Genomic DNA, 14,372 nt, shown 5'->3' on the forward strand with positions numbered 1-14,372 from the left:
TTCAGTCATACTCCTACTGAAATCAATTAGGTTTTGTGTCAGAAAGATATACTGAAGCTGTTTTCTTGGTAAAATTCTGAAAGCAGATTTTTCTCCAAGCACATCTGACCTGTATGAGTAACAAATCTTTAATTCAACAGACAACAGAACAGAAAACTGAGGTGAAGCAGAATGGCTGAGGGTCTCTTCTGCTTATTCACATTCTTTATTGTCTATCTCCAGATGTTTCCTCTGCTGGACAAAAGTCAAAGTTTCTCTAGGTTTCATGGTGTTAGGCTGAATGAAGCATCTTCCAAAAGAAGTCCAGTTATTCACTAGAAATGACAATGCTCTCTAAATATGTCTTGTTAACCCTGTTCCATCACTTTAGTTATCAGTGCTCCTGTCTACTGGATGGCCGCCTCCATTGATGGCTTATCAATGCCCTCGGTTCCAGGCAACTCTCAACCAGTTTAAATAAGAAGGGTCAGGGACCCAAAATGCCCCCACTGTCCCCTTGCCACACACCCCACAGGGAGCAAACAGTCCCTCAGGAAGTGACCCAGTGCTGCCGTCTGACAGTTTATGTATTGATTTGTCATAAAATGTCATGAAAGACAATAGGCTGTTCAAACAAGCTTTTGTAATCTTCTAAATCACACTTTTTTTCTCTACACTCTCAGAAAAAAAGGTACAAAAGTTGTCACTGGGGCGGTACCTTTTCAAAAGGCACACCTTTGTATCTAAATAGTACATATTGGTACCTTAAAGGTACATATTAGTTCCTAAAGTGTACACATTAGTACCTAAAACGTACAAAAGTGTGCCTTTTGAAAAGGTATGGCCCCAGTGACAGCTTTTGTACTTTTTTCTGAGAGTGTAGTATAAATAAAAGTGCATCTAAGACTGTCTTGAATTTAATGTCCGGTCTAAAAATATTCCACAGGAAGTGCGACATTCCAGACTGATAGGCCCAGCGGTACAAAGCAACATATGAACAATAAACTTTCCTGAAATCGGAATCACCTCAGACATTATAGGAAGTGAGAGGCTGCAGAGGGTTGTCTTCCTCTGTTGAACTGTTGTGTCTAAGCTTGTTTGGAGCTGGCCATGGAAACATGGAGGCCGTGGCAAGTGGCCGCATCAAAAGAATAGGATGTTAAATGTGATAAACAGATACTGGAGAGCTAGACCCCTGAAAAATATAACAAGTGCTGATGTCAATGGACGGAAGCCATAGATCTACCAAACAGGAGTGCAGCCAGGCAGACAGTGGATGAACTGGTCCACCTCCAAAACAGCACTTAGAGGAAGTAATCTCACATTTAGACCCAAGATTGGATCAGACACGATAGTTTAGAGAGAGGCAAATCAACTTTACACTGATGAAGATCCCCAAATGTGGCTTACCATGAACAATGAGTGTGAGTAAAAGCAATGCAAGTGTCAAATGAGGAAAAGACGAAGTCATACCTTCGGTTTGACTGACATCCGCACAAAAAAGCATTTGACCTGAGTGATTTGTCAATGGTCAGAGATAGACACAAAGAGGTATTGATTGGCTAGGGAGAAAAGGGAGGACACAATGTGGTAGTCTGCAGGATAGGTGAAACAATCAATATGGTGGTTCTGCTCCAGGGATCCTCTTCACCAGCGCAGTGAGGCAGGAACGCACGAGCAGCACACAAATACTGACACTCAGAGCGGAAACCCTGAGCAGTAACTTGCATTCTCATACCCACATACACTCCCATGCATGCAAACAAACTGTCTCCTAACCACAAGCGAAAACAGGCTTTCGCTAATGTTTCATGCTCTGATTTGGTGCTTTTTTTCGGTTATGACTCAAGTAGATGGTGCTTTTCTTCCTAAACGACTAAATATCCCATTCATGCTCTGATTTGGTGCTTTTTTTCGGTTATGACTCAAGTGCGGTTCATGCCCTTTGGTGAAGAAACTGACACCAAGTGAAAATAATAATCTTTAGCTTGCTAAACGTTGAGTTATTCCAGGAGTAAATATGAGATGATGAAACTTTGAATAGGAAATATGAGATACTTTAAAAAGATCTGTCTTATCTTGCTAATGGCTACATTAATAAATGTTGCTCTGTTTGCTTATGCTAATCTTGTTACTTTTGTCATGAGTTTGTCCTATAATATCTCAATAATGACAGAAAATTGGTGAAGGCATCAGGCTAATTATATAAATTAGTACTGTAGTAATGAATTTCATTCACCAGAACAGGTAGATACACAAGAGTTAAGAGATTATTATAATACGTGCTTGAAGTAGATGATAAACAACTACATATATTTACATTTAATAATTTAGCAGATGCATTTATCCATATTTTCATGGTATGCTGTGTATAAATACACAAAGAGGAAGAGAAAGGTTACAAAAGGTCTTTAAACAAGAAGATTAATTGAACACAGCTAAAACAAACAAACTCATGATGACTGAAACCATAGGGACAAAAGAAGAGCGGGAAATACAAACAAAGGAATACAGGAACTAAATAATTACAAACTAAAAGTCCATGAACTAAACTAAACTGAACATAATGGTGACATTACTACCCCTTCTGGCAAGGTGTGACCTCATGCCGTAACACAGGGGTAGGCAATGTCGGTCCTGGAGTGCCGATGTCTGGCAGAGTCTAGCTCTAACCCTAATCAAACACACCTGAACAAGATAGTTAAGGTCTTCAGGATTACTATGGCTACAGGTAGGTGAGTTTTTTTTCAGGGTTGGAGCTAAACTCTGCACTCCAGGACCGACGTTGCCTACCCCTGTGTTACAGAACAACAATGGGAGGTATGAAGGGAGTTTTGGAGGTGGACTAGGAGATGGCAAAGGATGGTGAGAGGCTGAAGTGAAGAGATGGTGGCAGGGTGTGATAAAGGGAGAAGACAGGAACCCGGAAGAGGTGATGATCGGAGCAACCAAGGTGGTTTAGATGGTGGGAGGAGCCAAGGAAGAGCCCAGAGCAGGAGGAGCCAGGTGGCACTTCAGAGTCCAGCCAGGACTTGGGCCATGGTGGAAGTAAGGCTGATGAAACCAGGGGGCCGACTGATGGAGACAAAGCTAATAAAGTGGGTGCTCCAGGCGGAGATGGATAGCTGAAGAGCCAGGTGACACCGAGGGTCCAGAGGACCAAGGCAGAGTCAATGGTTCCTGAAATAGAGGTGGAGGTGGGGATCCAGAAAATTGCTGCGAAGCCAGAGTGACTGAGGATCAAGAAGGAGCTGGAGAGAAGAAGGAGTCAGACAGAGCCAGAGGGAGTGTGGGTGGGGTGTTTTTTTCCATCCCCTTGTACTCCACTAATACTCCTTCCGGTACTTGCAGTGTTGCCAGTTCACACACCTGGTCAGATGCATTGAACGGCTCAGACACCAGGGTGATGGCAGGCTCAGTCACTTCTTCTTGCGCTGACTCTTCAGTCGCGGTGACCTCTGGCTCTCTGTCTGTGGTGGGCTCAGGCCTACACATTATGCTTTAAAGAAAGTATTTCTAAAGTATAACTATATATATATATATATATATATATATATATATATATATATATATATATATATATATATATATATATATATATTATATATATATATATATATTAGATATAGTATATGTGTGTATTATTTTAGATAAACAAACAAAAAGAAATAAATGCAAACATCACCATGAAGAGAAAATATAATAACTATAAAAACAATAATAACTATTTTACAGATAAATATTAATGATACATTATTTACAATACATTATTTTAATGTGTGTAATAGTAGCCAATCATCTGATCAAATTCAGTCACATGACCTTTGATGCACATTTAGGAATTTATTTTAATGTTTTTGCATCACAGTTTATGTGCACATTAAATAATTGCTAAAATGTAAGTTTTTTAATGTACAATTTGAAATTTTTACTCATTATCCAGCTCTTTTTTTTAAATTAATGTAACACCCCAAAATTTGTATAAAAATACGTTAATGGTAATTTTTTTTATTTATGTAAAAGAAAGAGAGAGAGAGAGCAGAATCAACATTCACTAGGTCACTAGTAAGGAATAATTCACCAAGGAAACATGATGTGGAGAGTATCACCATGTATTGTGTGTGTGTGTGTGTGTGTGTGTGTGTGTGTGTGTGTGTGTGTGTGTGTGTGTGTGTGTGTGTGTGTGTGTGCCCAGCTGTGCTCTCATTTCACCCTATACTATTCACTGGCTGCTTTTGTTTGGAGTGAAGCCTTTCTCTTATTGACACTTGACTCAACTGTTTTATACATGAGAATCAACACCATAAAATCTCCAAGTGCAGGGCACACTGCTCTGCATTTACCAGAAGAAGTGAGAGACAAATAAGACGAGTAAACTTTACCTTCCCGTCCAAAGAAAAGAGAGAATAGAGATCAAATAAAAGAAGACAAGCACTCATAACAGTGAGCAGACCCATCCAGACAGAGACAGAGAGCCTTTAAAAAGGAAGATCCACATGAGGCTGCATGATAAAGAAAGGAAGAAAAACAATTTGGTCTTTTGACAAGACGAGGGGAGGGAAAGTGCAGGATAAAAAAAAAAGCTCCCATGCACCTTTTCAAAAGCTGGTAACATCTGTGAGAGGATTTGCCTAGTAGTTTCTCTTTTACTTTTCTTTGTCACACGCACCCTAGCAACCCTGCTCCTGATAGTGCCCTGCCAGATACCAGGAGGACATCCTGTATGAGGACAATGAGCCACACGACTGGATAAGTAGAGAGATTATACTGGCTGTGATCAATCTATCATAAACACACAACCTTTATCAAGTCATCTGAACACGGAGAACATCAACAGATGGATTTTAAAAGTGTGTCATTTTTTGTTCAATATAGTGGAAACAGGTGGAAACCCTTTACCTTTCAAGGAAAATATTAAAAAAATAATGGGTTCATGTAAGATATTCAAATGAAATACACACTTCACCTTTAAAAATATATATAATAGCAAAATATTAATAACAATAATAACAAATATTAATATATAATAAGTAATTATGAAGTTAATATAAAATTATGTCTGTTTTTAAAAAGTCAGCTCCCCTCCCAAAATTGCTAATTTTAATTTCTTTTTAATTACATTTTATTACAAGAGCATTACAAAAATATTTTTAAATAACCAAAAAATAAATAAATAAATAAATAAATAAATAATAATAACAACAACAACAACAACAACAACAGTAAAAAAATGGCTTTTTAAAATGTTAAAAAATATGTTCTTCCAAAAAACTGGCCCATAAATGAATGAAACTTTCCCCAAAAAAAAATAACAAAAAACAAAAAAACGAATGAAATGAATGAATGAATGACTGTCCCACCAAGAAATAAACTTTTTTTTCAATGAGGGGGCCCATGAATGAATGAAATGAATGACTGTTAAACACATACAGAACACTTTTAAAAAAACAGAACAGAAGTCTGATGTTACACCAGTTTCTTAAAAGTATTTATCTTGTTTCCAGCTTACATCATCAAATCACCCGACGGAAACTCAGTGTGCCATTTGCGTTAACGTATTGTTCTGCCTTTTGTTGTTTTGTTTCTTGGTTGCACATTAAAAGTGCAGTAAAGATCCTCTGTTTGACGTGAGCACACACCACACACATACATTCTCACAGATGGTTTGAAAGGACTGACATGAGTCAGAGTTGTGAGCAGTTACTCTCAGGTGTCTATCTAGGGCATGTCTGAGCTTGTGGTGAGGCAGCGGCTGATTCACTGATCCATGCAGGGGGCAGATTTCCCACTCCCACTAATTGTGCCCTCATAATGACCCTTATGTGCTCTCTGCCAGTCTGGCAAAAACAAGAGAATTGCATTTTCCTCAAATATTAAAGAGATGTGAAAATTTATGGCAACATCACAATCATCAACAAGTTTAAAAATAAGCTGAAAATAAAATGCCAAAGAGCACAACTGGGACAAACAAGCAAATAAAAAAATTTAAAAAACAATCTTATCGGGCTTTCATAAATTCCATTAGACACCATGGTTACCATTCGGCACATAAACACCTAATGTGAACATGACTCACTAGGTTTCCTGAAACACAACTGCAATTAAGTGTTTGTCCAAATGTATTACTGAGCTCAGCGAGCACAGGAAATGCCATGCTGAGAGGACTGATTTCACTACCTCAGAAATACATCCCACAAACACGCAAGTCTTCAGCACACTCATTGCGAGAAAACCCACAGACTGTGCCCTCTGTTTGACTTTTCAATTAACCATTTGTCATCCACAAGGTTGTAGAAAGTAATCAGAAATTAGTTACGTATAGGTTTGTGCCAAAAATGTTACTAAAATAATGTCAAAGGATCTATTCAAAACACACACACACACACACACACACACACACACACACACACACACACACACACACACACACACACACATATATATAAAGTAAATGTTCCATTGTACGTAGGTTTGAAAAATATGTACTTATTTTTAATTAGAAATAAATATCCTCAAATCATTTACCTGTTAAATATTTAATTCTGAGGCAGGTGAATGTAATTGTTATAGATATTTGACACTTTAATACAGTTAATTATAGAGTGATGATCACCAACCAATTTTCTTCTTTTTATTTTTGTGGAGAAATTGATTGATGATCACTGTATAATTAACAATATTAAAGTGCCATACGTATATATTAAGGGATCATGCGACACTGCACTGAAGACTGTAGAAACATTTTTACATATGTTAAGAAACTTATATTTTAAATTAATATTTCACAGTATTTTAATATTTTCAATATGTGTGTGTGTGTGTGTGTGTGTGTGTGTGTGTGTGTGTGTGTGTGTGTGTGTGTGTGTGTGTGTGTGTATGTGTTTGTGTGTTTAATCATTAAATTAACTGAATAAAAATCTTGAAACAAATCTCTTCTCTGCAGTCTGTAATATAAGAACTTCACTTAAAATAGCCTAACAGCTGATCAGTCAGATCCTCATGATTAAATGGACTTTAAGATGAGTAAAAACATAAATAAAAAGCATGTCCAAATATAAAGCCGATCTTCTTCAAGGCCACTAAGGAGATGGGATTATAAATACTTGGTAAGACCTCCTGACTGTCAGGGGTGGTCCTTAACATTCTCCCTTGGAATCTATACTATTCGCAAAGGCTTCAAAGATTGCCAAGACACCATGACTTGAAACCATAGATTGTGCTGAAAAGCAAAACTTGGACTCAGAAATATGTCCTGCAGACAAGTGACAAGGATCTGCGGACCTTGCGGCTCCTTGGGCTGTGATATCTGATAGGGGCCGGCAGTGTGTCCACCCTCCCCACCACACGACTCCTGCTACTAGGGAAAGATGGGCCGCTTGCTATTAATATCAGTGGAAGAACAGATAATCCCTGAAAAAAATTAATAAAATTCAAGAATAATTGTCAACATTTCTTAATTAACATCCAGTAGAGATTTTTAAAGGGATAGTTTAGACAAAAGACTTACTAAACACTTACTTAACCTCATGTTGTTCCAAACCTGTATGACTTCTGCAGAACATAAGAACAGTAAGATCAGTATATATTTTCTTTTGTGTTTGTGTTCCAAAGAAAGTAAGTCATACAGATTATGAATGACATGAAGGCAATTATATGATGACCAAATTTTCATTTTTGGGTGTACTTTTCCTTTAAAGTCTTCCTAAAGGAGTTCATGCAATTCACATGTGGGGATGTTCTGGGATGAAGAACTAAGTCTGGGTCTCCAGGACAATTTTGCTGATGACTGTGTCTTTCATGACTTCTTGGGCAACAGGTGCTGAAGGAGAAAGGAGTGTCAGACTCATCTGGTTCTTTTCTGGACCACAGTGGCTCTTGCCCCCCACCTTTCTCCCACAGCGTCCATATCCAAGCATGCGGAGCATTTCCCCCTTGTCCTCATGAGTGTGACTTTGAACTAGAATAAATTTAGACAGGGTTACTTACGTGTGTAAGCCTGTTTTGTTATGAAGGCAAAAGAGGAAAAAATGTATACGCACACACACGTGCATAAAAATAGATAAATGCATATATTTATATGTATTGAAAATGAATCTGTTCTCTATGATCCTACATCAGCTGGTCTTCTTACTTCTCTTACATAAACCTCATTTCATATCATTAAATCATAAGTAAATAAATCTGTGTAGCACAACACAAGACATTATGTTCCTCCTCGTGGTAAAAAAAGACACTACTTTTGGACATTTGTAGTTGGTATTTGTCAAAATAGTCTGACCTCAGAAAAAGGTCCTGCAGACAAATGACAAAGATTTGTGCTCCTTCTTGCTCCTTGAGGTGACAATCTGCTTTATAAAATGTGTTAAACACAGTTCATGAATTTTTAACACTTTTTTTACAACAGTAGTAGTGCATCCTGTTTTTGTTTTTTTCAGTCAGAAGCTAATTCAACTCTCAACTCTATATGAACAACCCCTGTTCCTGTGTGTGTGTGTGTGTGTGTGTGTGTGTGTGTGTGTGTGTGTGTGTGTGTGTGTGTGTGTGTGTGTGTGTGTGTGTGTGTGTGTGTGTGTGTGTGTGTACGATATTGACTGTATTTATTAGTGGCAAATTTTAAAATAATAGATTCAGTGGTGGAAATGGACAGAGGGGAGGGCTAGGAGGGTCATTTTAGATAACCTTTCAAATGTTTTTAGTTATATACACCCTTATAATCTATAATAAAATTAAACATTTTTTTAAAGATTTATTTTTGACATTTAAAAAAAAAATTAGGATAGGACAGAATGTTGACAGGAAACAAAGTGGGAGGGAAAGATAGCAAACCTGCACTCAAACTTGGGTCACCTAAAACCGTGCTGCTGCGATATATGTTGTCCTATATGAATCAAAGGATTTTTTTTATTATGTGTGACAATGACAATGATTAACCTTCCCATTATGATGTGATATTTGACTCCTTAAAGTGATTTGCAGGGGCACCCTTTGTATTTTTTTCGAACCTTATTAATTGTTATTAATTATGTTAAATTCATATTCATATTATAAATCTTTCACTTTAATGAAAACAATAAATTGAATTAGAATTATAAGACACAATCAGGAAGAACAAGTTACCATTCAAATGAAATCCGTATCAACAATATTCATCTTTGCTCTAGAGGGGGCACAGAAGAACACAAAAGTGGCATTTAGGTATATTTACAGACTGTTTAAGGAGGATGGGTTTAATGTTTAAATAAAACGTTTTGAATATATGAAATACTAAATGATTTAAATAACTGAAATTATTCTTTAAAAATTTAACTAAAACCGCCAGTAGGTGACGGTAAGTCACTGTCTTTGTCACTGAATCATTCATTTAATCGATTCGTTCAAACAGCTGATTCATTCAGGAACGAAGCAAGTGACTGTCTTTATGAATGGGTCATTGAATCTTCACTCACTAGATCAGTTACTAATCAGTGAAGCTCTACGTTGCACAATTAATCTTAGTCTTTAGTCATTTTCAAAAAACATCTAAAGACTCATCTTTTTCGCCAGCACTTGACCAACTAATACTAGCACTTACCTTTTCTTGTCTATCCTATTCTTGGGGGGGAAAAAGTAAAATAAATAAATAAAAAATACCTTACAGGTTCTGTGCTAGACTAACTGAGACTTGTCATGGCACTTGTATACTGTTGTTGTTCTCTCGTTGTTGGTCTGATTGCTTCTATTGTTCTCATTTGTAAATCGCTTTGGATAAAAGCGTCTGCTAAATGATTAAATGTAAATGTAAATTACATCGTTTCGTCTACACGTCTACTTTTTTAGAAGATAACCCAGCACTGAGCAAAACTCTGGTGTTTTATGTGAACACTTTATCCTTATCCATATCACATTTTCTGTTACTGCATGTGTTAAAGATGTTCAGGTTTTCGGGAAAAATAATGGTTTACCCCAGATAATTTATCAGTCTGCTTTCACGATCTGTTCTGTGAGGAACAGGACACGCACAGAAGCATTTCCATTGGCTGCAGTCTGCAGGAAGGCCTATTACGAACAATCACAAAAGTCAACATTGCGCAGCTAACTCTTAGTTTTTATTATAATATAGGCCTTAGCCTATGTGCAGAACTCAGATCGCTTTAGGAGGCTATTGATATATATATTTGTATTAAAACCAATGCATCTATGAGAAGTCCTCCCTGTTGCTTCAAAAGTCTCTGTGTTTTGAATCTGGCCAGTGGCTCTTGTAATTATTATACTCTTTGGCTCAAAACTCGCATCTTGGCGGCCAGCGTGTGCGCCTCTTCACCTCCAGAGAGGCTGTGCGGCCAAAGCACGACCCGGCCTGCCAGCGGGGATTTACGGATTGGCGCTCTGCCCGACCGCAGGCAGTCTAGTTCGCTCGGTTCTCACGACCTCAGCACCACAACGGCATCTCTGAACTATTAACTCAGACACGCAGGCAGAGAGAGAAGCCACGGAGCCCACACACTGCCAACTAGTGTTTCAGCAATGCACAAGTGCGAAAACAAGCTTTTCTGTGCGATTTAGATTAGCCCCGAGGGTTTTGAACAGTGTACGAATCTTTCAATGACTTTCAGGGGGGTCTGCTTTTTTTTTTCTTTTTTCTTTTTACATTTCTTTCATTAATTCTGTTTAGATTAAAACTCAACGTAAAGATTTTTGTGATAGCTACATGTGTGATGTTTATTCCTGTTTATAGCTTGTAGTTGAGTTTTTATTAAACATAGGCTACAACAACCCGTCTGTTTAGACCATAGACTGTATAAAAACAGGTTTAGACTTCCCCTTTGACTTCGTGATAAAAAATAAAACATTTTTTTTTCCACTTAAGGGAGAAATTTATGACCACTCGTGACTCGGAGTGAATTAAGTATATCACAATAATAAAGCAGAGAATAAATAGTCTAATACAAAAACATGCTGAAATTACTTAGTGACGTGTTAATACATAACTTTCCAAAACCCACACAGCATTGGCTTTAACAAGACGGAGTTGTTAAATGGGGAACCCTGTGGCCGTCGGTCACGAGGGTGTGTAACCTAATCCAAAAACGAAGTGGGCCGCTGACTGCAAGTGGCAGACACACGGCAAACGCCATGCCGACAGCCTCTCAGCGACGGCGACACGTCTCTCAGTTCCGGAGCTTACGCGCAAAGGGAAGATAGGTTTACATCCAGGGAAAAACGTCGACTCACCTGGGAGAGGCCTGCATGTCAAGCTGCCTGTAAAAAGAGATAAGACTTTTTAAATGTACATTTTAATTCTTTTACATTTTAATTAGGAAAGAGGTTTGATGTTATAAGGTAACTCCCCCAGTTTGGTCAGAAAAGAGGCGCGAAAGCACCCCACGCGCTATTCAGGTAGCTATAAAGCGGATGGTACACAAAAGGAAGAGAGGATTCTTCCATATTCTCTTTTCACTGAGGCAATCTGTTAGTGACATTAACCCAAAGCGTATTTCCCAGACCAATGAATGGGGGTTTAGGGCTTCTTAAAGATACCGCTGCATACAGGATGAGACCCTTTTCAGATGTTTAATTACCTTTTTGCAAAAGAAAAGGAAAACCCCCTTGCACTGCTCTTGTCACTTTAGAGTGACCTCTTCCCGCCAGAAGTAGAACTAAGCCAGGAAACTTAACTGAGACTTTAAATTAGAAAAGTGGAACAGCTGTAATTGGAAAGCTGTAGGCTATGCCTTTAAACACTGCCCCCTTAGCTGTTTTAAATAAATAAATGTTTAATAAAGCTTGCGTAAAATTGTCATTCTTCATGTTGGATATAAACTGTCACTTGTCAATCTAAAGTAGCCTAGTCTATAAAGCATCATGTAAATAGTATCAAAAATAAAAACGATTTGTCATTCATATTACTCCATCCAGTATATTACAGATTTACATCTACTGATCGTAATAAAAAAAAGGGCTTGAACACGACAGATTTCGTTATTTTGATTTATTCGGCATCAAACATAAACACTCATCATGAAAAAAACAACACGAAACCTTTGGCATGATACAATATTTTACAAACTTTGTACAAAACTAAATTCTTTCATTTAAAAAAAGTACTTTATAAACATTAAGTGTTATGCTGTTGAATTAACTACAGCATATTCATCAACAACATCCAAATATTGGAATCAGCTAACAAACATATACGCCTTGTCCAACTGAAGGTCAACAAGTCCCTTAAAACGGAACTGAACGTATTTTCTTCATCGTGAAAAACTGTTTTAGAAGTTCGTATAGGATGAGCAAGTCTACCAAGGTCTCCACACCGGCTCATTGCTTTCTGCTCCGGCACTAACACCAACGGGACTGACAGCCTGTGAAACGCCTGCGAAGGAGGTCATTCCCTGGACAGGAGATGCCACCGTGGGAGCTGAGCTGGCCAGGAGGGGACTGGCGTTGACAGTCACTGGAACACTTGCATTTGCGTACAAAGGAATGACCGGGGTTGTAGCAGAAGCGAAAGCTGGGTTGGGGATAAGGAAAGCAAACTGTCCGTCAGTAGCTGGCACCAGCTGGAATCCTCCAAAGACTTTGGGTGAGACCGCTTCTGATGGGCTGAGTTTGGGGCCCATAGAGGCGCTGTTGATGGGCAAAGTTGAAGGAAGCTGCACGTGAAGAGGCTGAGCCAGATGCGCCTGCTGAGCTGGGGCAGGCTGTGGGTAGTTCATGGCCATCATCTGTCCAAAACAACCGGACAGGTGGTTGAGAAGCCGCGACCTAACCTCCGTGTTCACCCCTTCGCAGGTAGAGAGAAATCGAGTCACCTCGTTCATGCACTCGTTGAATCCCGCGCGATACTTGCTGAGAACGTTTGTGTCAGCTGACAGGGCCGCTGCAAAGCAAAGGTAACGTTCATTAACATTGTCTATTTAGGAAATTCATTTACGTTTTTAAATTAGGCTATATGTTTAAAGTTCCACATTTTAATAAATGAGACTTATAACCTACCAGTCATCTGAACACGTTGCAAATTGCGCAGGTGCTTAACTGTCATCTCAAGAATATCAGCTTTCTCCAATTTAGAGTGTCTGGAGCTCTGTAAATGAGAAGAACCGATTAGGAATTTTGTTTTAAAAATGAAGATTACTTATTTTTTGACACATGCAAAGAATAGACATATTCATAGAGCTAACTTACATCTTTTTTAAGAGCATCAAGAATAAGGGTCTTCAGCTGTCCAAGGCTCTCGTTGATTCTCGCTCTGCGGCGTTTCTCCATGATTGGCTTTGAAGACTGCAGATGAAATGCAAAGATCATTAAATTATATAAGAAAGACGCTAATTTATTTATTTATTTATTTATTTTAGATTGACTGGATTTTTATTGTTATTATTATTATTATTATTATTTTTGCAAATGACATTTGTCTAATCAGAAAAACAACCGCAAAAAGTGTCAAAATAATAAATGATATTTACCTTTCTGTGCTCACTGGCATTCTTTGGTTTGTCCGGAGTATGAGATCCACTGGCAGGGGCACCAGCTATAGGTGATGCGGTCTGCTTCTCCATATTATCGGCTGGCATGATCACAACCAAAGTTGAGTCCGGTGTATCGTTAAGCCAAAAAAATGTTTATATTCCGTGTGTGGATTTTCAAAAACACCGAGACGAACTGTTAGGATTAGATGCGGAGCGTAGACAAGACCTCGGGATGTTCACGAGAAGGAGTGTGAGTCCCTCTTATCAGCTAACTTATAGTCTGCAGACTGTCATATGAGGACACGAGCGTGTGTGGCGTAGCGCTTCGGAGGGCAAGTCGAATCTCCCACTGCCACACGCCAGCGGTATTTATAGATAGATCGCATGCTCCCAGTTCGTGTGAAACCCTCTCTGCATTCTTTCCCACACTCGCTTCAGCCAATAGGCGCGCGGACTCACCCATTGGGCGCGGGCAGACTGCTGATTGGACAACACCCCCGCGGGCTGTCAGTCACGCGCTGCTCAATCAGCCCTGGAGGGACAAACAACAAAGAGGCGAGTGCAGTCGGCCTGGCTGTGAAGTGATAAGGGGAATACTCTTGCTGTTTGCCACCAACGTTTTTCATAGCCGATTCACTTATTTCTGCATTCAGACACTGCGTGACGAACATTCCTGTACACTTGATGTCGGAAAATAATTCTATACTGGAAAAAAAAACGTATTTTATCAGATGTGTCCTCCTTGAATTACTATAATTTCACTAGCATTAAAAGTATTACATGCATCTTGCAATCTATCATTTAGACTGCATTTAATTGCACTGAATTTCGTTGGAAAGTTGCATTGCAGACTTTATTCTGCTGCCGCACTGGCTTTTTATATATTCAGGGACATTTTATGCATTATTGGCCATGTACATAAATCTTCCTCTTTTAATATTTAAA

The 14,372-nt window shown here is 38.7% G+C and overlaps 1 protein-coding gene across 1 annotated transcript; it reads right to left on the bottom strand.

Moving 5' to 3' along the window:
• Positions 1-11,932: 11,932 nt before the first annotated feature.
• On the bottom strand, positions 11,933-13,792 carry LOC109060055 (transcription factor HES-4-B-like). Its single transcript, XM_042713165.1, has 4 exons — positions 13,425-13,792; positions 13,144-13,239; positions 12,955-13,042; positions 11,933-12,838 (listed from the first exon to the last, which is right to left on the bottom strand). The coding sequence occupies exons 1-4, from the start codon at positions 13,530-13,532 to the stop codon at positions 12,255-12,257; spliced, it is 876 nt and encodes a 291-aa protein (XP_042569099.1). The 5' UTR covers positions 13,533-13,792; the 3' UTR covers positions 11,933-12,254.
• Between the last annotated feature and the right edge of the window lie 580 nt (positions 13,793-14,372).

Source organism: Cyprinus carpio, chromosome A23 (genome assembly GCF_018340385.1).
Source record: "Cyprinus carpio isolate SPL01 chromosome A23, ASM1834038v1, whole genome shotgun sequence".
NCBI classification, from domain to species: Eukaryota; Metazoa; Chordata; class Actinopteri; order Cypriniformes; family Cyprinidae; genus Cyprinus; species Cyprinus carpio.

What these genes read in the sequence shown, in the direction of transcription:
- LOC109060055 (XM_042713165.1), bottom strand. Translation starts at nt 13,532, where the DNA reads ATGCCAGCCGATAATATGGAGAAGCAGACCGCATCACCTATAGCTGGT. An exon ending in TTGATGCTCTTAAAAAAGAT is followed by an intron (nt 13,043 to 13,143) that starts GTAAGTTAGCTC and finishes TCTCATTTACAG; the next exon opens with AGCTCCAGACACTCTAAATT. An exon ending in GCAACGTGTTCAGATGACTG is followed by an intron (nt 12,839 to 12,954) that starts GTAGGTTATAAG and finishes TTTGCTTTGCAG; the next exon opens with CGGCCCTGTCAGCTGACACA.